The following is a 17,026-nucleotide window of genomic DNA, read 5'->3' as shown; positions in this document are numbered from 1 at the left end:
ACCAGAAGTCCATGCTGCATAGTGAAGCCAAGGGGAGAAAAAAAGACGAAGCTGTGATTTGCCCCTGGTCTCAGGGCTATTCAGGAGCTCAAAGAAAACCTGCACACAGTCCATCTGCGCTGGTACAACACACAGCACCCGTGGTGGTAGAACCTACGGACACCAGGCATTTCAGGCCTTGCCTTACCTGACCCCAGGCCTTCTGGCCACGCAGATGGGAGGTCCCCCAGGAAAGGCTCCCTAAGCGGGTGTGCACCAGAGCCACACACCAGGCTGCCCGGCTCCCAGATGTGCTCAGCGCCACCTAAATGTGCCCCGGGGAGGAGCGTGGGGGTGCCTGGGCCTGGCCCTGAAAGCAGTCCACTGGTCCCTGCTGACTCCCTGCTGACTCTGAGGCCTAGGAGGAGGTTCTTTTTTTTTTTGCGGAACAGGGGATTGAATTCAGGTCCTTGTGCTTGCCAGGGAAGCGCTTGCCACGGAAGCACTTGCCACTGATCTGTCTCCCCGGCCCCTGGGAGAGAGTTCTACCCCACTGTTCCCTCCACTAGAACAGCTCTACTGGGCCGTGTGGCCAGCAAACCCAGCTCTAACTCCAAACAAAAGACAGAAGACTCCAGACTCAAAAGCTGCTGGACGGCCACCTTCTGCTCAGCCAGCCAGCGTCTCCCGAGGCAGGGGCTGAGCCCCAAGGACCCAGGACTGGGCGGGCAGCACTAGAGGCCCAAGTAGGGACCAACAGGCACCTCTCCGAGGCCCCGGCCTGCGGGGTCTCTGGGTGAACTAGGAACAGAGCGCAGACAGGTAGGAACAAGGAAGTCCAAACCTCAGGTTTATTGGGAGCTGGGCTCCGAGGAGGGGGGTTATGTGTCACAGTCCTCGGGGACAGCAGCCGTGATGATGAGCGAGGGCTCCAGGACGCCTGGGCCAGTGAAGCCCTCCTCCGTGCACAGTCTCTGGCTGGGCAGCTGGGAGGCCAGGCTGCCCTGGGCTAGGGACTCCACAATGACCTCGGCCGAGCCCACCTCCAGCTCTGCTGGTGGCTGCAGCGCCACCACCACCACCTTCTCGTCCTCAATAACAAGGTTGCGGAGCTTGCGCTGCCGTGGGTTATAGTTCTCCACACGGTCGTGGATCTCCATGTGCCTCCGCAGGTGGGCCTGGAGAGAATGTGGGTCAGGGTGGGGACACACTGGGAGTGAAGGGGGGACCTGGGGTCTTGCTTACCTGCCGTGTGAATTTGTAGCCACACTCTGTACACTCGAACTTCCTCACCCCCTTATGCCTCCTGACGTGCACACGTAACTGCTCCACGGCTGCAGGAGGGACAGGGCCACTGGCATCAGGACAGGTGAGAATGTGGCAGGAATCCCATCTAGGGAGACCAGTAGCCCAAGGGGCAGGAGCCCCTGGCCCGCAGAAGACAGGAGGGGTCTGCTGGAGCAGCAGAGTCTGGGGGCTACTGTAGCCTCAGCCCACCCTGTGCAGCCCCCCCACGCAGGCCAGGCCTGGGGAACGTGGAGAGGCCCTGCCTCCGAGCCCACTCAGCCCTCGGGTACCTTTGAAGGTCTTGCCACAGATCTGGCAGAAGTGAGGGCGGCCCTCCTGGTGGCGGCTGGCCACGTGCCTCAGGAGGGGCCCCTTCTCTGTGAAGCGCTGCTCGCAGAACTCGCAGCTGAAGGGTCGCTCGCCTGTGTGGGTGCGGTTGTGCTTGTCCAGGCTGGCTGCGGGCACAGGCGGGCTCAGGCAGGGTCACTCATGGCCCTGGCCTGGCCCTGGGTGGGGAGGGGCCTCACCTTGGGTGCGAAAGGTCTTGCCACAGAGATGGCACTGGAAGGGCTTCTCCCCTGTGTGTGTGCGCAGGTGCATGTTGAGGTTGGCCTTCTGGGTGAAGGCGTGACTGCAGAACTCACAGACATACGGCCGCTCGTTCCTGTTCAAGCAGGGACACATGGCAGAGGTCATCACAGGAGGAAGCGCCCCTTGCACTCTGCCCCAGCGCAGGGCACACAGAGCAGCGGGGCCTGGGTAGTGTCAGGTGGGGCAGTGCCGCCACTCAGGCAGGGTAGCGCAGCAAGCAGGAACACGCCCCTCCTCGGTAGGCAGAGCCGCACTCCCCGGGCACTCTGCCCAGCAAGCGCTCCTGAAGGCACAAGGCTGCTGCCCTCCACCCCCGCCGCAGCAGCAGAGCCGACGCTGACGCACCTGTGCTTGGCCTTGATGTGCATCTGCAGCCCGTTGCGGCTCGAGGCCCGGTGCCCGCACTCCTCACACACGAACAGCTTCTCGCCACGGTGCTTAAAGGCCTCATGCAGCTGTAGCTCAGTCCGGGACAGGAAGCACTTGGCGCAGGTAGGGCACTGTGGACAGGTGGAAGAGGCAGAGGGACTAGAGCCAGGTGAGGGCAGGGTGGGTCTGCCTGGAAGCCCACAGGCCCCACTGCCAGAAACTGCAGGACCTCTGTCCACCATGGGTGTCTGCTCCCACCAGCCCCGGCCCCAGCCAGTACTTACTGCGTGGGGCTTGGGGGCTCCATGCAGCTTGATCATGTGGCTCTGCAAATCCTTCTTCTGCATGAATTGCTGGGAGCAGGAGGAGCACTGCAAAACATGCCCTGTGTCAGCCCCAAGCAGCCTGGCCTGCCAGAGACGCACGAGGCCCTGTGTGGTCTGCAGAGGGTGGTGATGCCTACCCTCCACGGGAAGAGACAGGCCTGGAAGAGGCCCGGAAGGGAGGCGCTGGCCAGCAGCCCCGCGCACGCAGGCCGACTGGGTGGATGGGGGAGGGGCCTGCAGGGCTATCAAGGAAGGCACAGGCGACCCCTCCACAGCAGCCCACCGTCCCAGCCACCCCAAGCCTGACCTTGTAGGGCATCTCCCCTGTGTGCGACACCATGTGCACGCGCAGCTCCGTTCTCCGGCGGAAGGTCTCCTGGCACACGGAGCATGTGAAGACCTGGCAGTGCGAGGGGCAGGCAGGGCCGGCATCAGCGGGGGCTTCTGCCTGCTGCAGCAGCCTCTGCCGGAGTTTCCACTCGCAGCTGGGAAGTCTGCCTGGGGTGGGGGGCGCTAGGGTAGGAGAGGGTGACATGTGACCCACCTGGCCTGACCCCCACTGAGCACTGCACATGACCGCATGCCAGGCCCTTCTCAGGCTCTGGGCCCCCACAGTCCCTGGCCCCAGCTGCCACCAACATGCCTCTGAGGAGGGCAGGGTGGAGCCGGAGCGTACCCACACACAGCAGCAAGGGGCACCGAGGTGCCCTGAGGCTCTCCCCAACCGTCCTCAACACCCCTGCTCCAAGGCCCAAGGTAGGGCTGGGCCAAGCAACCCCAAAAAGCCTCCCCAAGGGCCCCTCTGGGCTTGTCCCTTCTGCTCTCAGGAACTCCGTCCTTCTGTACCAAGGTGCACAGGCCGTGACATCCAAGGGCCCTGCTGCTCTCCTGAGGACCCTCCCCAGGTGTCAGAAGACACAGGGCTGCACCCGTCCATATCCACAAATACCTGGGCCCGCTCCCAAGTACCTGCTCCGAGCGGTTCATGCAATTCCGGGCTTCGTGCTCCAGGAGGTTCTCCTTCCGGAAGTAGCACTTCCCACACTTGGGACACTCAAAGGGCTTCTCCCCGGTGTGCTTCCTGCCAGGAGGAGAAGCCACAGGGGTGTGGGCCAAGGCTGCGCACCCAGCAACACGCCAGAGGCTCTGCCAGCCTTTCAGGGTCACCTTGGCACTGGCCAGCACAGGCTGACAAGCAGCCCCCTGGAGAGATGGCCCCCCACCTTCCCACCAGCCACAGTGCAGTGATAGCATCTAGGGCCACAGAAGCCACTGCCTGTCCTGAGGACCCCATCAGCACCTGCGGGTCCCCGTAGAGAAGTCAGCCTCATCATCTGCTTCCCAGCTCTCCAGTACTTCCTGTTCACATGGGAAAAGGCCCGGCAGGGCCTAGGAGGCAAGGTGGCAGCCTGGCTCAGGCTCTGGCCCCTGCTCGTAGTCCAGGGCCTTCACTCTGCCTCTTGTCTCTGGGGGAAGGCTTTCACCTGTGGATGACTCTTCCCTTCCCTGAAGCCCATGGTTATTTAAAGGGGCAGCCTGACACCCGTGAACTCCCCCGTCCCTGGGCGCCGCTATTTTCTTCTCTCCCATCCACTGCGCTGTCGTGCTGCCCACCAACTCTCTCCATCGCCCTGTCAGAGATGTGCTCCTTGGAGATCTCTGCTTTGTCTGCTGGCTGAGCACCGTAAGAATCTGTCAGCCATCAGACAATGTGAATGAACTAAATGAATGCTGATCTGAGAGCCCCTGGGGCGCACTGGGGAAGCTCGCCCAGCCTGCCAGAGGCCAAGTGCTTCGCTCATCATCTGTCACTACGTCAACCAGCACTGTCCCCGTTACAGTGGCACAAAAGGCCAACACTCCCCACCCAGTGTCAGGGCCAAGGCACAGGCTCTGCTGGCCAAGTGCCTGGAGCGTATGGGCAGAATGTGGACAGGGCGCACATTGGGACAGCCCAAGGCCTCACAGACAACAGCTGCCCCAGGCCAAGCGCGGGTGTGGCTACACAGGTTTCACACCCTGGTCCAACTCCGGTAATCACTGAGAACAGGTATGTGGCACAGCCTGGCTTGGTAAGAAAGTGCCCTGGGACCACCTAGCGATGTCCTAGGCTGGTAGCAACAGGACTGGGGGGCACACTACAGACCAGTGAATGCTCCTGCCCAGCAGCGGGGAACCACATGGCTACTGGGCACCACAGATGCAGCCAGGGCAGCTGATGAGCTGAACGTAGCTCACTTTAGTATGTTTAACACTTTATTCTGCAGGTCAGCAGGGATGAAAGCAAGGCCTTCACATTGACCAACAATCTCTAGGTGATCTCTTAATTTTTTTACTATTTATTTATTTGTGGAACTGGGGATTGAACTCAGGCCCTTGCCAGGAAAGTGCTTATTCCACTGAGCCATCTCCCCAGCCCCTAGCTTTTTGAGGCAAGGCTTCAGTAAGTCATTAAGCTGCCTACATCTGACTTGATCCAGCACAGAGATTACAAGTATGTACTACCACGCCTGGCTTAATTTCACTTGATTTTTGTTTGTTTGGAGACAAGGTCTCCCTCTGCAGTTCAGGCTCACTTTTGTAGCCCAGGTTGCCTTCCTGGATACCGCAGCTTTACAAACCCACCCCGCCCCCCGTAACCCACCCCACTACACAGATCTGAGGCCTTACTAGCCACACGGACTCCTACTCGACTGTGGTGGCGCTGGGATGCTTGGCAATTGCTCCTCCACCGGGATGCATCCTCAGCCCGGATACACGGTCTGCGCTGTTCCATTCACCCCAGAGCCAACACCCACAGAGACACGGCCAGCCCAGCACTGAGGAGCACCACGTGGCCCCAAGCCCGAAGTGCCTCAGCTCAGGCCTTGGCTCCGGCTCAGCAGCCCACAGGCCCTTCTCACCCCTGTGGCAGCAGCCAGCCCCCGGTGCTTCTGACTGCTGTGGAGGTGTCCACACCCCGATCCTCAACCCGAAGACTCACCGTAGGAGAGGGAGGAAGAAGAATCTGACCCTGGGAGGCACTCTCTGCCTGCCACGAGCATGCAGCACGGGGCACTACACAGATCTGAGACAAGAGCCGGGGCCCCTATAGAGCTCAAAAGGAGAGGGAAAAAAAAAGGCAGAGTACATGACTCTCCCCTCACTGGCAATGGCAGGTGGAAAAACAAGAGTGCTTACCTGTTGTGGACTTTTAGGTAATATTTGCTGAGGAACTTTTTATGGCATGTGGGGCATTCAACAGGCACCGCTGTCCCTTTTCTGTTCTCAGTGGGCTCAACTGCTAGGGAACCCGAGCCCAGGGCTGGCCCGGCAGCACACGGCTTTCTGATTACGTTTGACTTCCTCCCGGTCAGCACACTCTCAGGCTCAGAAACATAGTCGCCATCCCCGTCATCCTCAACCTGAACCACCACTTCCCACTGTAGGAGAAGAGGCAGCAGAAAGGAGTGGGGAGCGACCAAGTTAGTTGGCAGGGACTGTGGGGACCCAGCTTTAGTCCCACCCCAATCTCCAACCCAGGTGAGCACCTTCCTCAGGGACTGGTCATTCCAGAGTCCCAGGACAGACATCTGAATCTTAGACTTGGGGAGGAAGTGCCACCATTTACAAGGAATGGGAAGCCTGGTCATATTTCACACCCCTAGGGAAACCCCTACAACTCTTTTTTTTTTTTTTTTTTTTTTTTTTTTTTTTTTTTTTTTTTTTTTTTTTTTTTTTTTTTGGAGGAACCAGGGATTGAACTCAGGCCCTTGTGCTTACCAGGGAAGCACTTATTCCACTGAGCCATCTCCCCGGCCCCTACAAAATTTATTTTCTTACAACCCCGATATTTCCCATTCTATCCCTAAGGAAGGTGGCAACAGATAGCTGTGATCATAGAAAAGTCAGCTGAGGTCACTGGCTTTCTAAGGTTGGAGAAAGCCTGCATCACCAACGGATTTATTCTAGGGTCCAGATCACCCCAGAACACCATCTGCTCCTCCTCCTATCTTGCCTCCCCAGTTCCAGCACCCTAGGCACAGTACCTCGTTATTCCCGCCCTGCAGCTGAGCACCTTCTGCCTGGAAGGGCCTTGGGGACATTTTGCAGTCCTCGGGCTCCTTGTCCTCTGGGGAACAAGGCTTCACAGCCTGCTTGAGTTTCCCTCGGAGAAAGGAGGGGTTCTCAGTCTCAGCAGAGGGACTTAGCTGAGGCCTCTGGCAGCCGTGACTGTCTCTGGGATCCTGAGGCCTGGGAACCAGGCCCAGAGTTCTGGAACGTTCCTCTTCCCCCAAGTCCGTTGGCTCCTTGAGGTGGCTGTCCACGTCCCGGGAGGCAGGTTTCCCCAGCCCACTATGGCCACTCAATGCCAGTCCCCCGGAAGTTTTGGGCTGGAAGCTCTGGCACAGCTCCACGGCCTCTGGCACTCGCAACTCCCTGGCTGCCAGGAGCACCTGATCCCGGTTCCCTGAGGTGAGGGCAAGGTGACCAGTGTAGAAAAAGTCCAGGAGGAGGCCAAAGATCTCTGCGAAACCAGCAGGGAGGACAACACTGCCCCCTGACCCGTCCCCATAGAGGCTCTGGAAGAAGTGGCTGCAGCAGGCAAGGACACTCCAGTGTGCCTTGAACACCAGGCCCCCCACGTCCAGGGTGGCGTCGCAGTACTGTCCCTTCTCCCGCTGCTTGTTGAGCTCCTGCAGAACCCTCACGCTGTGCTGGACGAAGGAGCCGTCCATTGCCTGGAGAAGGGGAAGGCAGAAGTGACACCCACGGCAGCCCAGCCAAGTAAGCAAGAGCAAGTTCCCGGCTTCCAACTGCGAGAAAGGTGAGGTGGGCGCTCCTCAAGCACGCTAGTCAGAACGAGGGCTTGGGTCGAGGTCCGGGAGCGCAGGCGGGGGGCAGGAACGGACAGCCTGCCTCCTCCCGGGAGGGTACATAAGACGGGCCAGGGAGAGGGGTGCGGTACAGGAGGGAGGACGGGGTCAGGACAGGGGCGAGAAGGGGGGGTGCTGGCGGGAAAAATCAAAGTTGGCCAAAGGAGGCGCGGGACAGACGCGAGATGAGCCTCCGGGCACAGCCAGGGGACTCCGACTGGAGGAGCGCGGCGGCCATGCACAGGTGAGCCGAGCACACGCCGCACCCACGGATCGCGAGCTGCCGGCAGAAGGCGACCGCGATCCCCCCGTCAGCCGCTTCAGCAGCCCGCAGCCCCACTCCTGCGTCCTGTTCCCGCCTCACCAAAGCCCGTATTCCCTGGGCCCGCAGCGCTGGCCACCGCTGGGTCGCTGCCACAATTACCGACCAAACTACCCCGGCACGACGTGCCCGGCCCACCGTGCGGAGACGCCGCCGTCGCCGCGCCGGAAGTGACGCCAGAGCGCGCCGGTCAGCGCCGAGCGCCTCTGAAACGTACTCCTCTTAGTACCGCCCCGGGAGGCGGGGACTAAGAGAGTAGCCAATGGGATTGGAGGGGGCGGGGCGGCTCCAGCGCGGCGCCACTCGGCTAGCGTTCCGGAGTTGCCTAGCAACGCTTAACAGGGCTCAGATCTGAGTCTTCGCTGAGTTCAAACTAGAAGTAAAACCTCACACTTACGGGCTGGGGAGATAGCTTGGGGGCCGGGGAGATTGCTCAGTAGAATAAGCGCTTGCAAGTGGAAGGGCCCGAGTTCAATCCCCCGCCCCAGAAAAGAAAAAGAAAAACTTTCCCTCATGCTAAAAGGCAAGCACACTTTTCACTTTATTGGCAGCCTGGGGCTTTCTGGAGTGTTTACACTTAATGAGTCCAAGACAGGATCCCGCAGGCCCATTTGCCAGTGGGGCTTCAGCTGCTTGAGCCAGGAGGCTTACTGCCCCGCCGTGTCCCCCAACTCAGGTGGAGCTGCAGCGGCTAGTGTAATCTTGGATGGAGGCCTGGAAGTGCTCCGTGTTGTTGAGGTCCGGGCGGCGGAGGATCACATAGCATTTGGGGAGAAAATAGCCGCTGAAGCCGCCGCTCAGACTGGTCAGCCCGGCCAGCACATTGATCACGGACAAGTTCGGACCCTGGGAGATGCTACCCGCGGTGAAGAAGGTGATCCAGGATACGAAGTTGAGGATCAGGCTGAAGGTGACACATTTGGCCTCGTTGTAGTTCTCTGGCAGGTCCTTGCCCAGGTAGCTGCAGGCAAAGGCCATGACCGAGAGGAGGCCGTTGTAGGTGAAAGCCAACAGGAAGCCGGGCGAGCTGGCCTCCGTGCACTCTAGCACCACTAGCTGGGGAAAGCGCTGGTACTCCCTGGTGGGCAGTGGCGTCCACACGGAAAGCCAGGTTAGACAGATGAGCAGCTGAGCACTTGAGCTGAGCATCACGAAACGCCCAGCCCCGTGGTTTCGGACCCAGGCATAGTAGAACGTGGGCACCTTGGTGGCAAACTTGAAGATGATGATCAGTTGGAAGGAGCGAATTGCCAGGCAGGACAGGAAGATGGTGAAACTGAGGAAAAAGAGGGCCTGGCGCAGCAGACACGCCGGTAGTGTGGGCTCCCCAAAGAAGCTGTAGAGGCTGCAGCTGCCTGCTGCCAGGGACCCCAGCATGAGGAAGCACAGCCTACCTCCCGCCGACTTCACCACAGGGCTGTTCAGATGCCAGGCAAACAGACCCGCAGTGCCTAGCAGCAGCAGCAGCAACAGTGTGATAGCTGCCCACAGCACCCAAGAGATGGGCTCATGCCAGGTCAAAACTGCCACTGTGCGAGGGGAGCATGTGTGGCTGGCCTCAGGCGACCACTCTTCTCTCCCACAAGTCTGGCAGCGGTAGAGGTCTGAAAGGCATAGCACAGAAGATTCCTGAGAAGCAGGGGAGCGAGGCTGTGCAGGCCTTCTGATGCTCCAAGAGGTATACCACTTTGACCTGCAGGGCATAGTGAGAGTGACAGAGCCTGAGGTCAGGGGTTTCCTCAATTGCCTGTCTTAATGACAAACTCTGGGTGTACAGGCCGGCTCTGTGTGGCTCATGATCCCGAAAGCAGTTTGCAAGCAGGATCTTCCGGGTGTCTCTGCATCCCAGAGCACACTATCCTCTGTGGGTCCCGGAATCCAGCCCTCGCTATCTGATTTCCTGTCTGGTCTCTACTTTGTGTAATTGGGTGCACAAAGCACTGAACAGCTTCTGCTGCAGATACGCTACTGGCCAAGCCAGTAAGGCACTGGCTGTCTTTGGCACAGGTAACAGAAGAGACTTTAGAGGCGAATGGGTAAGTAACAAGGCAACACTACGTGGAGAAGAGGTTGAATTCAGGATGAGGTACACCGGCAGGCGCGGTGCCAAGACCAGTCGCTAGGAGAGGACACACCTCGGTCTACGGCTTTCAGTCTATTGTTTCTCCCACTTGATCGGAATCCAGTCTGGACACAGGGGTCCACCAACCCATACCTCCCTGGCAGCCCAGTGACTTGGGTTTTGGTTCTGGAGCTGGGTGTCCACCCGTTGGGGTCTGTTTTCTTTTCTTTTTTCTTTTTTTTTTTTTTTGCAGAACTCAGGCCCTTGCGCTTGCCAGGGAAGCGCTTATTCCACTGAGCCATCTCCCTGGCCCCCCACCCCTGGGGTCTGAGCAAGGTCCTGCACCTGCTGTTCCTTGTTCACTCACCACTCTTATTGAGGAAGGTCCCGGCCTCACAGGGAACACACATAAAACAACAGTGGTGGAAACCCACAGTCACTCGATGGTGCCCTTTGGCACAGTCTCTGGTGCACACAGATGTGGGTACCTGTAAGAAACCACAGGGTTCTCGATCGAGGGATGGCTCGCGGGTCCTTTTCCCACTGTGGGTAAGCATCATTCCCAAGCTCCAGGCTTATGGAAGCCACCTGGTAAGTGATCACACGTCTCCCTATTACCTGGTTGTCCTTTCCATGCCACCGAATGCTGCTCTTGTTTATAACTAGCTGAACAGGAGCCCATGTGGAGGAGCCGATGACCCTGAAGGTCCACGTGGGCCCACTCCAGTCCCAGGCAATGACGTCATAGTTACTCATGGGGTCCGTGTTCTCGTCGAATGCCACAGCGTCCTCGTGCAGAAGAAAATTCACCTTGTAGATCTGCTCCAGAAGCTAGAACAAACATCGCGTAGCCACCACAGGCCACTTTCTACATGGTCCAGAAAGAGGGTATGGGAGGCCGAGAATATGGCTCAGTGAGGGGCATAAGTGTTTGCCTGGCAAGCACAAAGTCCAGAGTTCAATCCCCAGCACCACCAAAAGAAAAAAAATTTTTTTTTGAGAAGAAAAAGGGTGCTGTTCCTCAGAACCCCTCCCTCCCTCAGAAGCCTCTGGCTTTCCTATCCATCCTTCTAGGAAAAGACTTCTAGCAAAGGACACCTTTGTTTATTTTGTTTTGTTTGAGTCAGGGTGTCACTGTGTATGGTTCAGGCTGCTCTTGGACTCACTATGCTGCTCAGGCCAGCCTTGAATTTATTTATGTATTTATTTTTCAGATCTGAAAATGTCTTTATTTTTTAGAAAATTAATTCTAGGAAGGTTAAAAAGCAATAGCAGGAGACATAGGTGCAGACAGCCTTGCATTTATAGTGATCCTGCTGCCTCAGCCTCCCAAGCGCTGGGATTACAGGTGTGGCCCACCACACCTGGCTACCAAGGACATTTTTATTTTTTTTTTTAATTTTTTTTTTTTTTTTCCGGAACCGGGGATTGAACTCAGACCCTTGCGCTTGCCAGGGAAGCGCTTATTCTATTGAGCCATCTCCCCGGCCCCCAAGGACATTTTTAGAGAGAGCTTCTTAAAAAAACAAAACAATTTTTAATCCCCTCTGGTTTCTGAGGCATAGCCTTCAAATCAGTGGCCTTAAAGGGCATCCTGGAGTGCCCCCTCTGTGGGCCTCAGAATTGACTATTATCCCTGATGCAAGGATCTAGAACTTTCTTACCTGCCAAGGGTAGACCTGGCCCTTGGAACAGGAGCCAGAGGTACAGCCCAGGAGCTGATGAAGACCGTGGGCCACAGCATACACCGCCCGGTACACATTGTAGGCAGAACTCATGGAGAAGGCCCCAAGCGAGGGCGTCGTGTGTGCTGTGAAGGCTTGGCATTCTCTGCAGAGCTGGTTGGTGCTGCACCAGGAGCCCCTGGCACAAGGCTTTGGGGCCCGCTTGTCTCCCCGGGCATAGGCCTTTTCAAATTCCTCCAGGCCTGGGACAAGTCGCTGCTGGATGGCCACGCCCAGCACCATCCCAATGCCCCGGATTCCAGACATGCTGGTGATGTGTGTGGAGATGGCCCAGTCTTCTGAGGCAATCCACACCTTGCCAGTCAGCTTGGCCAGGATCACGGAGCCGAAGAACACCCTGGCCACCTGGCGGCTGGCAAAGACCACCACCACGGTGGTCCTGGCCCGGGCCAGCTTGCTCATCATGTCCTGCATCTCCTCATCCCCCACGCGGGCAGAGAAAGACACGATGCCCTTGAAAGCGATGCAGATGCCCCGCTCCGTGGCCAGGTCCTCCAGTGCCCGTGCCCCGCGCTCCCCATAGTCCCCAGAGCTGCCAACCAGGGAGACCCAGACCCACCCAAAGCTCTGCAGCAGCAGCACGAGGGTCTCCACCTGGTACCTGTCGCTGGGGATGGTCCGCAGGAAAGAGGGGTACAGCCGCTTTGCATTGAGTGCCGTGCTGCTGGCCTCGTAGCTGATCTGTGGAACCTCCGTTAAGTAAGATCAGGTGCAGCAACCATGACCAAAGGCCCCCAGTGCCCAGGCCTGTGAGTGGGGATAGGGACTGGGAGAGCTGGCCTTGACACAGGAGACCAGAAGTGGGCAGGTTCCCCTGAGGAGGGGGATCCCTGGGGGGTATGCGGGGTCAGCCTTGAGGATAATGTGAAGGGGTCCTGCACCTCCTGGATTCATCAGGGACGGGGACCCTCTACTACTCTGAGCACAGGAGTGAGGCATAATTGTGTGTTTGGGGACCAACAGGGACTTTCACCTGGGACAAAGGCCTTTGCCTGAGTGGGACAGCGAGGAGGCCTTAACTCTCAAGCTGAGGGACTTGTCCTTTATCCCATAAGCCATGGAGAGTAGGGCTTGCTCCCGGAGAGGTGGCCCTTGCACACTCGTACTGGGAAATGTGTCGCTCACTTCATTGAGGAACAAAGTGAAAGGGCTAGGGAGTTCTCAGCCTGATGGGGGTCATGGCGGGGTGGGGGATCGGCAGCATGGAGGGCGATGGAGGGGAAGTGAAAGCTGGGGCTGGAGGAGAGGCGTAGACCAGGCAACTTGAGGAGGAAGCGCAGCCTTGGTAACGGAGGCAAAAATAGGGGGCAAGAGAGGAGTGTGGCAAGGTGGGGTTGCAGGTATATAGCGCCCCCTGAAGGGCAGGACGAGAATTACCATGGCGAAGGCAGGGAGAGGGATGAGGGGATGGGCCAAGAGGAGTGTGGGGAAAAAGAGGATTGGCCTTCTAAGAGGTCACACGCAAAGTAAATTAGGCATGGTGGGTCAGGTCTGTCATCCCAGCATTCTGGGAGAGGTAAGGCAGGAGGATGGAAAGCTTGAGCCCAAGCCCAGCGTGGTGGCAGAGGCCTGTAATCCCAACACTCCTAAGGCTGAGGCAGGAGGGTTTTTGTGAGTTTGAGGCCAGCCTGGGTTGCAAAGTGAGCCCATTGGCAGGAGGGTTTTTGTGAGTTTGAGGCCAGGCTGGGCTACAAAGTGAGCTCAAGGCCAGCCTGAACTATGAAGTGAGACCCTGACTCAAAAAGTGTGAAGAGGGGCCGGGGAAATGACTCAGTGGAATAAGTGCTTCCCTGGCAAAAAAAAAAAGTGGGAAGAATGTAGCTGGGTGCAAACACACTGGGTTCAACCCCCAGTACGGAAAGAAAAAAGGGGGAGGGCAGTGAGATAGCTTAGTGGGCTAAGCAACTGCCTAGGCAAGGGCGGGGACCAGGGTTCGATCCCCAGCACTGCATGCCACCCCCACCCCAGAGGTCTGAGCAGGCCTGGTGGTGCACACCTGTAATCCCAGTGCTGGCGAGGCTGAAAACAGGAGGATCACTACTAGTCCAAGCTGTGTAGTGAGACCCTGCACCAAAATACTTAAAAAAGAAAAAAAAAAAAAGTCATGTAAAACAGAGAAAGCCTGGAACACGCTTGCAGGACTTGGGAGTCTAGGAACGTGTTTTATTTTGTTGTTCTCTCTTTCTTTCTTTCTTTCTTTCTTTTTTTTTTTTTTTTTTTTTTTTTTTTTTTTTTTTTTGGTGGAACTGGTTCAGGCCCTTGTGCCTGCCAGGCAAGCGCTTATTCCACTGAGCCATCTCCCTGCCCCCCCTTTTTTTTCTTTGTACTGAGAATCAAACTCAGGACCTTGTGCTTGTCTGGCAGGTGCTGTGCTGCTGAGCTGTCTCCTAACCTGGACTTGGGAGTCTAAAAGGTACTGTAGCTCACAGAAGGAGCAGGCATGGTGGAGATGAGCTGGGAGCCAGCAGCTGGAGAAGCTGGTGTGTAACACAGGAAGGTCAGGGAGGCCAGGGCCCATCAGGGAAGAGAGGGGGCAGGGGCAGGGAGAGGCGGGCCAGCTGCTCACAGAGGGGCTTACAGAGGGATAGAGGGCGGGAGGCAGGCAGCGAGTCCCCAGAATGGTGGATACGGGGAGACTGGAAGTCATCGTTAGAGAGGGGACCTCAGCAGAGTCTTGCCAGTGGCCTGGGGGTCAGACCAGCCTCAGAAGGGACAGCAGTGTCTGCCAGCGCCCCAGCCGAGGCTCCAGCTTACCAGGGGCACCAGGAAGGGACTCAGTAGAGCCGCAGCAGTAGCCGCATCGTCAGTGCTGTCAGGCCCGATGACCGCCATGGCCCTGGGAGTATAGCGGTAGAGGTTCTCTTGGATCTCCACTTGGGGTGTCCCTTGCCGGGACAGCACACGCAACACTGCGTAGATGGTGGCTGACTCAGAGCACACATCGTAGAGCTCGTACCCCAGGGTGACATTGGGTAGCAGGGCCGTGGAGTTGTTTATCTGCTCCACACTGAGCCTCATGGCCTGGAAGAGGTGGTAGCCGTGGCCGCTGAAGCTGTCAGGCCTGTGGGGAGACCCTGGCAAGAGTGAGGGGCCCAGGCGTCCCTGGTCGCCAGCACCCCAGCACCCCGGAGGCTGAGGCTGGAAAGGGGCCTTTGGGCTCATCTTTCCAGGGCTCAGCAAGCACACCCTCAGCACGGATCCTGAAGCTGCACAGTCCCAGGAGGCACTGACAGGCCTGGAAGAGGCCAGGCAGAAGTTGGAGAGAGGCCGCCTCCCGTCCCCCTCTCGGACGAGCATATTTGGGATCAAAAGGCACAGAAACCCTGTAGTGAACAGGCATGGTGGGACACACCTGTGGCCCCTGTGGCAGGAGTTCGGGCCCGGGCTGTGGAGCAAGACCCTGTGTCAGAAAGAAACAAGCCAACAACAACAAAAGAGAGAGATTCTACAGCAAGAAGCCCACGTTAGAGCTCTCTGGGGAAACAGAGTAGGACGTGAATGGATAGAGAGAGATAGACCTACCGAAGCCTCAGGCTCACCTAAGAACCCAGACTAACCCAGACTCCTCGGGGGAGCCAGCAGGCTGGACACTCTGGCAGATGTTCAGATTTTTTTTTTTTTTTTTTTTTTTTTTTTTTTTGGTATGGGGTGTCACTACACAGCTTGGACTTGTAGTGATCCTCCTGCTTTCAGCCTCCCCAGGGCTGGGATTACAGGCATGCGCCACCACGCCCAGTGGCACATGTTGATGTTGTACTCTTGAATCCAAAGAAATGATTTCTTCTTTTCCAAGGTCTCCATCTTTGTCTCTGAAGTTCTTCAACTGACTGGGCCAGGCCCACCCACACAGTGGCTGGTCAGTCACCCGCTCTAGTCAGTGTACTGGCAGAGGACACAGGGTGATTGCATCTCCAAAATACCTTCCCATCCATATGGAGACCAGTGGTTGGCAAGACTGTGCTGGGTGTTGTCCCCTGGGCATCCACATGTATGACATTCACGAGCACCCTGCCCGCCTCCCCACTCAACAGCGCTTCTTACAGGGATGCCTGGGAGCATGCCAAGGGTCTGTGTGCCTTGTCACCCCTACTTTGTATCACCACAGGGACATGCTGACGACCCATGGTCTCTGGCGTCCCCTTCCACCGCTCCTGTCCTGCACTGCTCAGAGGAAGCTGCATCCTTCGGTGTGGACACGCTCCTGTTACCTGGCGCTGCTTTGCTCCTGTCCACGCCACCATCCTTTTTCCCAGCTCCTACTTTCTCTCCCCAGCTCCCCTATCTGCAGCTCTCTTGCCTAGCCCTTTTCTATCAAGACCTAGAACCTTCCTTCCAAGCCAAGGATCAGGCGCGTGACATGGGCCGGGCACCTTGCCACCCGCTTGACAGCATGCTCAAGCCTCAGGGCTTGGCAGTCCACAGGCACTTGTCGGAGCCCAGCCGTGCAGGGTGAAGTTGCTGGCCACGGCCCTCCAGCAGTGCTGGCAACGCTCTTATTCCGAGGGTGTGAGGCAAGATGACACCACAAGGGCCAGCCGAATAGCTCAGCAGATTAAAGTGCCTGCAAGCAGGCTCAGGGGCTGGGGGTTCGATCCCTGGGCCTGCCATGCTGGCCCCACCCCCAGGGCGTGCTGAGACGGCAATTGAGAATGGGCATGGCGGCATGAGCCTGTAATCCCAGCTCTTGGGAGGCTGTAAACACTACGAGTCTGATCTAGTAGTGAGACCCTGAACACCCTGTAGACCTCTCCCTAAAATAAAAAAAAAAGATGATACCACAGCTGAGGAGCCGAGGACATGGTCTGCTGACCCTCTCTATTCCAGAGCATTGAATGTGCCAGCGTTAGAAATCTGACAGCTCTCTTAATTAACTGGGAAAATTTACTGCTTGGAGAGTCTTTGAATTGTCCTCAAGGACCCACTCAGTTCTGCCTTGCTTCAGTATCCCTTTCCTTTGTTTGAAAATCAAGCCAGGCATGGTGGTGCATGCCTGCAATCCTAGCACTTGGGAGGCTGAGGCAGGAGGATCTTAGTGAGTTTGAGGCCAGCCTGGGTTGCAAAGTGAGCCCATTGGGTCCAGGGAGATGGCTCAGTGGAATAAGCACTTCCCTGGCAAGTGCCAAAAACCTGAGTTCAATCCCCGGTTACGCAAAAAAAAAAATAAAAAAAAAAATAAAAAATAAAAAAAAAAAAAAAAAAAAAGAAATGTAGCATGACCTGTTTTAATACAGTTTGTTTTTAAGAAGGCAAAGGAAAAGAATCAAGAATCTCATACATATATTTTTTTCTTTTAGGTCTTGGGTAAAAACCATTAGTATATGTACATACTAAATGTAAGTGAGGAAAAGGCTTGGAAAAGCATGTTCTTTATGATTATAATTGGGGCTGGGGGTGTGGCTCTGTGGTAGAGCTCTTGCCTTGCATGCACAAGACCCTGGACTCGATCTCCAGCAACATACACAAAAAAATTATAATTGAACAGATAAATG

The 17,026-nt window shown here is 57.1% G+C and overlaps 2 protein-coding genes across 3 annotated transcripts in view; both read right to left on the bottom strand.

The window, feature by feature from the left end:
• Nucleotides 1–773: 773 nt before the first annotated feature.
• On the bottom strand, nucleotides 774–7,883 carry Zbtb48 (zinc finger and BTB domain containing 48). Of its 2 annotated transcripts, XM_023699574.1 has the most exons (11): nucleotides 7,773–7,883; nucleotides 6,581–7,273; nucleotides 5,733–5,974; nucleotides 3,522–3,633; nucleotides 2,860–2,952; nucleotides 2,511–2,597; nucleotides 2,203–2,357; nucleotides 1,794–1,930; nucleotides 1,557–1,721; nucleotides 1,225–1,313; nucleotides 774–1,157 (listed from the first exon to the last, which is right to left on the bottom strand). In XM_023699574.1, exons 2-11 carry the CDS (start codon nucleotides 7,268–7,270, stop codon nucleotides 861–863), a joined length of 2,067 nt encoding a protein of 688 aa, XP_023555342.1. In that variant the 5' UTR covers nucleotides 7,271–7,273; nucleotides 7,773–7,883; the 3' UTR covers nucleotides 774–860. The 2 variants fall into 2 exon arrangements, with proteins under 2 accessions (XP_023555342.1, XP_023555341.1); XM_023699573.1 differs by having other exon boundaries at nucleotides 815–1,157; nucleotides 6,581–7,883.
• Nucleotides 7,884–8,393: 510 nt separating this feature from the next.
• Tas1r1 (taste 1 receptor member 1) overlaps nucleotides 8,394–17,026 on the bottom strand; it is a 9,245-nt gene continuing 612 nt past the window's right edge. Inside the window, exons 2-6 of the mRNA XM_023699379.1 lie at nucleotides 14,292–14,772; nucleotides 11,457–12,218; nucleotides 10,411–10,623; nucleotides 10,160–10,280; nucleotides 8,394–9,334 (exon numbers count right to left, since the gene is read on the bottom strand). Of these exons, the coding sequence (XP_023555147.1) occupies nucleotides 8,403–9,334; nucleotides 10,160–10,280; nucleotides 10,411–10,623; nucleotides 11,457–12,218; nucleotides 14,292–14,772 (2,509 nt within the window). The 3' untranslated portion in view covers nucleotides 8,394–8,402. The remainder of the gene's footprint in view (nucleotides 9,335–10,159; nucleotides 10,281–10,410; nucleotides 10,624–11,456; nucleotides 12,219–14,291; nucleotides 14,773–17,026) is intronic.

This window comes from Octodon degus, unplaced genomic scaffold (genome assembly GCF_000260255.1).
Source record: "Octodon degus isolate 3935 unplaced genomic scaffold, OctDeg1.0 scaffold00113, whole genome shotgun sequence".
Taxonomy (NCBI): domain Eukaryota; kingdom Metazoa; phylum Chordata; class Mammalia; order Rodentia; family Octodontidae; genus Octodon; species Octodon degus.
This window is presented reverse-complemented; position numbering and strand designations above follow the sequence as displayed.